We start from the raw sequence: 6871 nt of genomic DNA on the forward strand, positions 1-6871 counted from the left end.
TCAAACTCAAAATTATATCACATAAGGAGCAAAGTAAACAACACCAAGAATTGTTTGATTACAACACAAAGTTAAAGCAGCAGCTGAGTTCTAGTCTAAATGCAACAGCTGAAGGTCAGTGTTCTAGTCAAGGTTGTTGTGTTCTTGGTTACTGAAAAATACAGCAGATAATTAAATGTGCAAGATATTTAAATCTGTGTCAAGCTTAAATTGTTTATAATTTCATGTGTTCTTTGTATTTTTTGGTTGATATACTTGTCATATATTTCAGTAGTATGTGGTTCACTGCATCGTTAAACCCAAATGCTGCAAGTAGTCATATCATATCATTCTGAGGCTTGATGCTGATTTCAAGAGATAAGATGAGATATCTAAACATTTTACAGCATATATGAGAAACATAATTTCCACAAGAGGAGTTATATAATCTAAGAACACCAAGCTACAGTGTTAGTTCTAAGTTTTGTTTCTTACTCTGGTTGAGAAACGTTTGATAAAGCTGACCCTGAGGTCTTTACTGATCATTCCATAGATCATGGGGTTAATGATGGGGGGAATGATAAAGATGAGGATGCTGAGGAACTTTTTTATATTTTGGGAAAGAGAGGGGAACCTCTGAATTAAAATCACAATCAATGAAGCAATCTGAAAGAGAACATACACAACAATGTGTGGAGCGCAGGTCTGAAACGCCTTGCTGCGGATGCTGCTGTTTGATCTGCCTTGTTTTATGGAAACACTCAGGATTCTGATGTAGGAAGAACTGATGAGAATGAAGGTCACCGTACTTAAAGTCCAGGTCATCGCCAGACCTGAAAGAACAAAACACATGGGCTTGGGTTTAATAATGACAAAAATAGAATATGATGTTTCTCTCCTTTTGTGAAAAAGGGAAGCACAGACCGTAGACGTTGCTGGCAGGTGTGGGAATGCAGGCCAGGTTCAGGATGCCCCGGTTACTGCAATAGAGATGTTGGACTATATGGCCGCACAGTGGGACGTTCATGTGGAAGGAGAAGAGCACAGCGATGAGCAGCAGAGCAACGATCCAGGCCACAGCGCAGCAGCTGTGCAGCCGAGCCGAAGTCATGATAGAGTGATACCTGAGAGGTTCACACACTGCCACATACCTGCAGAGAGACAGAACTGTTAGGGAACAAAATCTCTAATGCTGCATTCAGAATCTAATTCAAACCGTTTCATTTCCTCATGAATAACCAGTGTTTATTTTTTCTTTCCAATGTGTATTATTTCATAGTATGGAAAACCGAAATGTTTGGATAGATACTTTACTATTTTACATATTTCTTTACCTGTCATAGGCCATTGCAGTTAAAACTGTCAACATTGCTGCACCATATGTGTGAGCGCAGAATGCCTGGAAGATGGCTGGGATGTAGGCGATCTTCTTCAGCCCCATCAGCAGATCCATCATGAGGCGAGGGAGCAACATTGTGGCCCCCAGCAGGTCACAGACCATGAGGTGACAGAGCATAACAAACATGGGCCTGTGCAGGTTCTTGTCAGTCATAATAACACAGATCACCACACCGTTCCCCAGTAACACCGCTATGTAGGCGAGCAAAGCCAACAGAAACAAGAACGGTCCGTTGCCTGGTTGAACATCAAAGCCCTCCAGTTCAAAAACAATCGGCTGTTTGAGAGGAATCACCGAGGTTTGGTTCTCCATCCAAAGCAGCACAACCCTAAAGAAACAGAACAGATTTAACCTCAGACAATAGAAATGTTGGTAGATTTATAGAGAGAGACATACTGGAACGAATGAAAACATAAATCAGTAGCTACATTTCATATCAAGCTGATGATGGCATATTACCTCCAAATCATGCAAATAACATTTAAATGGAGATAGCATCAAAGAATAAAATGTAACATCAAAAGCATCAGCAGCTGAGATTGTATAACACCAAGTAATTACTACTCTATGTCTTTTGGAGAGAGTCAGCCTCCTCTCTGCTGAGAGCACTAACATTGCTCTGAGGTGTGGATGAAAACTTGTGTCTCTTTAAAGGATTTCAACTCAACTTCAACACATTTCCAAACATAGAGGTACCATGGAAACACCAACTCCACTGAAAGTGCCGTTCAGGGGGATGGGCATTGAGTTCATACCCTTGACCAAGGATAGATGAGGATGAGAAAGGGTAAATAATATCTCGCTTTTTAAATTTTCATCAAAATTCTTGCTTCAGCAACTTGGATCAGCTATGGGCTTTTATTTGTATTTTTTGGATGTTCTGACAGTATATATTTACAGTCGCCCAGCCTTGTTAACAAATGCATGGACTTATTTCAGTCAAGCAGAAGATTTCTCATTTTGCCAATATTCCAGAGTTTAAAAAAGGAAAACTGTTAAATATAGTATTCAAATGTCATATTCTGGTCAAAAATATACCAAAACTTTTACTTCACAATCAGAAGCCAATTTAATGCCAATTTAGTCATAAAGGTTTGTATGTCTTCAGAACATGCCTGTAATCTGCATAGCACTGGATAACTCATTACAAGATCCAGAGGAACTGCCCCCAATGTCCATGCAATATTGCAGGGTCGCATCAACCAACACAACCCTACAACCTCCAGAGCTTTAAGAAACTCCCGGCGAATCTCATCCACCCCCAGGACCCTTCCACCAAGGAGCTTTTTAACCACCTCGGCGACCTTGTCCCCAGAGATTGGAGCTCCCGACCCAGAGTCCCCAGGCTCATCTTCCTCAATGGAAGGGATGTTGGTGGGATTGAGGAGTTCTTCAAAGTATTCTGCCCACCGGCCCACAATATCCCAAATTGAGCACACCATCCCCACTATAAACAGTGTTGGTGCTGCACTGCTTCCCCCTCCCGAGACGCCAGATGGTAAACCAGAATTGACTTGAAGCCGCGCGGAAGTCTTTCTCCCTGGCCTCTCCAAACTCCTCTGACGCCTGAGATTTACCCTCAGCAACCACCTGAGCCACATGCCGCTTCACCTGCCGGTACCCATCAGCTGCTTCTGGAGTCCTACAGGCCTAAAAGGCCTGATCGGACTCCTTCTTCAGCTTAACAGTATCCCTCACCAAAGGTGTCCACCAACGGGTTTGAGGGTTGCTGCCATGACAGGCACCGATAACCTAGAGGCCACAGCTCCAATAAGGCGCCTCGACAAAGGAGGCACAGAACATGGTCCACTCGGACTCAATGTCTAATCCAATATTGGACGCCCTTATCCCACAGCAGAACAAGGGAGTCCCCAGGAGGGGCACTCTCCAGTACCCCCTTTAAGGACTCAAAAAAGGGTGTGTAATCTGAACTGTTGTTTGGCCCGTAAGCACAAACAACAGTCAGAACCCGTCCCCCCACCCGGAGGCGGAGGGAGGCTACCCTCTCATTCACTGGGGCAAACCCCAACGAACAGGTCCCGAGATGGGGAGCAACAAGTATGCCCACTCCTGCCGGATGCCTCTCATTGTCGGCAACTCCAGAGTGGAAGTATGTAAAGCCCCTCTCAAGGGGACTAGTTTCAGAACCAGAGCCATGCGTCAAGGTGATACTGACTATTTCTAGCCGGAACCTCCCAACCTCTCACATTAGTTCTGCTATGGGTCAAAATGCTTCATTACATCTCATTTACCCATCACTAGCTGTAACCATCAATATGGAAACAAATCTTTCCATAAGAGTCCATGCAGTACTGTGGCTTCGGTTAAACAAACAGACAAAAAGAACAAAGTCATATCAGGCTTTAATGGAACTCATCTGACTCCTAATTATTAGATTAAATTCAAAACTACAGAATGTATTAATTATTCAATCAAGTTTATTTGTATAACATATTTCAAGAACACAGAAGTTAAACATGTTTTACAATGAAAAAACTTTGCTTTGAAGGATCAAAAGAACCTCATCTTGTAAGACAGCAAAAGTGTTAAAAAAAAGTTCATTATTCCTGATTTTTATGTTGAATTTAATGAAGAATTATATGTTTTGTAAATTGGTGAGTATTGTGATGGTTTGTGGTTTTGCTGAATGAGTAGTTCAAATCCTTATGATGAAAATTTGGAAGATGAATGCAGTCTATATCGGTATCATTCTGAATATTGACCTCTATGTGCACCCTGTGATGTTTCAATGATGAACAAGCTGGGATTCTTCAAGCACATGGAGAGGTTTAAAAAAGTAAAGCAATATTCTATGGGGAGGCCAGAGGGAAGTGATTATTTACAGATTAACACATGTGTCACAAAGAGACAGTGGTGGTTTTTGCTTTTGTGTCTTAGACTGACACCAGGACCAGATTCAGCTGTACAGTTCTGATCAACCCTTATCACAATTTACATAATTTCAAATGATCAAGGAGACTTATTTATCTTATTCAAACTTTAGCTACATAAGGCAGTTGCAACACCTACAAAGACGATTACTTCCCCCACAAGAGTCTAAACACCAGAAGCAATGTTAATGTGAAGTTTTGTTTCTCACTCTGGTTGAGAAATGTTTGATAAAGCTGACCCTCAGGTCTTTACTGATCAGTCCATAGATGATGGGGTTTATGATCGGGGAAATGATATAGACCAGGATGCTTAAGAACTTTTTTATATTTTGGGAAAGAGAGGGAAACCTGTAACTCAATATTAATATCAATCCAGTGATGTTATAGAGAACGTAAACAACAATGTGTGGAACACAGGTCTGAACAGCCTTATTGGGTTTGCTGCAGTTTGTTCTGCCTTGCTTTAAGGACACACTCAGGATTCTGACGTAGGAAAAAGCAATTAGAATGAAGCTCACTGTACTTATAGTCCAGCTGATAGTTAGACCTGGAAAAAAACAAACAAACAAGACAAGTGATTACATATCCTGCATATCTAAAACTCTATATCTGTTGAGTAGCATATGATGCCAGCTTTGTGTTTAGTTTTCCAAGAGCAAATAAACCAATTCATCAAGAAGTAATAAAATAAAAAATAGGCATTCCAGTTCTTAGACTAAACTACTATATCAACCGATCACTGACTTTTAAGGTGCTTTGCATCTACAAGCAGAAAAGAAAATAAGTTATTCAGCTATTAAGCAGATCTCTCTCTTTATAGGAAGCAGGGAGCAGCTCCCAAACTGTTGCATTTTATTTGTTTTGTAAAAAAGGAAACACTGACCATAAATGTTGTTGGCAGGTGTGGGAATGCAGGCCAGGTTCAGGATTCCCCGGTTGCTGCAATAGACATTTTGGACTATATGGCCGCACAGTGGGACGTTCATGTGGAAGGAGAAGAGCACAGCGATGAGCAGCAGAGCAACGATCCAGGCCACAGCGCAGCAGCTGTGCAGCCGAGCCGAAGTCATGATGGAGTGATACCTGAGAGGTTCACACACTGCCACATACCTGCAGAGAGACAGTCTTTTTCAGAAGTAGGGTATCCAGAATAAATTGTTCTACATCTGTTTCACAGTTAAAAATGATTTCAACATCCTCAAAAAATGTGTTCCGTCTGCCAACGTTATTGTCTTAGGATTGAATTCACCAAATAAAACTTGTAGATCGGATAATTAATTCTCTGATTCATGTTCAGAGTTTCAAGAAAATAAATTACAATTCACATTTTAAATATTTGCCTTTAATTTCATGCACATTAAATTTGACTATAACAGCAAATTTAGATTTTGATTCACTATTTTTGAGACTTGATCATTCACACTGAACTACAAAAGAATTAAAATAAGATTCCATAATGAAAACCTAAAAACATCTTCTGAAAAAGATGGTTTCATTCAGTCAGTTTAATTTATTATATAGCGCCATTTCACATCATCTCAAGGCCTTTTCTGCAAAAATAATTTCAATCCTATAATTGATGCATCTTCATTGATCTCAGTAACACAAGAGTGAATAAAGTCAAGTTAATATTTCAGATTGATTTTAAAGTTTTCTTTTGAAGGGCTTTGCATCTTTGTGTTTTTGTGATGTAAAACACTTTGAAATGCTTCATTGTTGAAAAGTGCAATACAAATAAAATTTTATTGATTAATGGAAAAAAAAACCTGCAAACTGCATCATATCATTGACAGATTTAGACCATTCTTCTCTAATATGTTTCTTTACCTGTCATAGGCCATTGCAGTTAAAAGGTTAACCATTGTTGTAACATATGTGTGAGCGCAGAATGCCTGGAGAATGGCTGGGATGTAGGCGATCTTCTTCAGCCCCATCAGCAGATCCATCATGAGGCGAGGAAGCACCATTGTGGCCCCCAGCAGGTCACAGACCATGAGGTGACAGAGCATAACAAACATGGGCCTGTGCAGGTTCTTGTCAGTCATAATAACACAGATCACCACACCGTTCCCCAGTAACACCGCTATGTAGGCGAGCAAAGCCAACAGAAACAAGAACGGTCCGTTGCCTGGTTGAACATCAAAGCCCTCCAGTTCAAAAACAATCGGCTGTTTGAGAGGAATCACCGAGGTTTGGTTCTCCATCCAAAGCAGCACAACCCTAAAGAAACAGAACAGATTAAACCTCAGACGATAGAAATGTTGGTAGATTTATAGAGAGAGACATACTGGAACAGATGAAAACATAAATCTGTAGCTACATTTCATATCAAGCTGATGATGGCATATTACCTCCAAATCATGCAAATGACATTTAAATGGAGATAGCATCAAAGAATGAAATGTAACATCAAAAGCATCAGCAGCTGAGATTGTATAACACCAAGTAATTACTACTCTATGTGTTTTGGAGAGAGTCAGCCTCCTCTCTGCTGAGAGCACTAACATTGCTCTGAGGTGTGGATGAAAACTTGTGTCTCTTTAAAGGATTTCAACTCAACTTCAACACATTTCCAAACATAGAGGTACCATGGAAACACCAA

General features: G+C 40.6%; 2 protein-coding genes across 2 annotated transcripts; both read right to left on the reverse strand.

The window, feature by feature from the left end:
* Nucleotides 1-456: 456 nt before the first annotated feature.
* On the reverse strand, nt 457-1848 carry LOC129370686 (olfactory receptor 2K2-like). The gene is made up of 4 exons (XM_055046831.1): nt 1838-1848; nt 1314-1706; nt 904-1130; nt 457-812 (listed from the first exon to the last, which is right to left on the reverse strand). The coding sequence occupies exons 1-4, from the start codon at nt 1846-1848 to the stop codon at nt 457-459; spliced, it is 987 nt and encodes a 328-aa protein (XP_054902806.1).
* Nucleotides 1849-4454: 2606 nt separating this feature from the next.
* On the reverse strand, nt 4455-6631 carry LOC129370521 (olfactory receptor 2K2-like). Its single transcript, XM_055046562.1, has 4 exons — nt 6621-6631; nt 6097-6489; nt 5153-5379; nt 4455-4816 (listed from the first exon to the last, which is right to left on the reverse strand). Exons 1-4 carry the CDS (start codon nt 6629-6631, stop codon nt 4455-4457), a joined length of 993 nt encoding a protein of 330 aa, XP_054902537.1.
* Nucleotides 6632-6871: the final 240 nt, after the last annotated feature.

Source organism: Poeciliopsis prolifica, unplaced genomic scaffold (assembly GCF_027474105.1).
Source record: "Poeciliopsis prolifica strain line A6 unplaced genomic scaffold, Auburn_PproV2 SCAFFOLD024, whole genome shotgun sequence".
Lineage (NCBI taxonomy): Eukaryota > Metazoa > Chordata > Actinopteri > Cyprinodontiformes > Poeciliidae > Poeciliopsis > Poeciliopsis prolifica.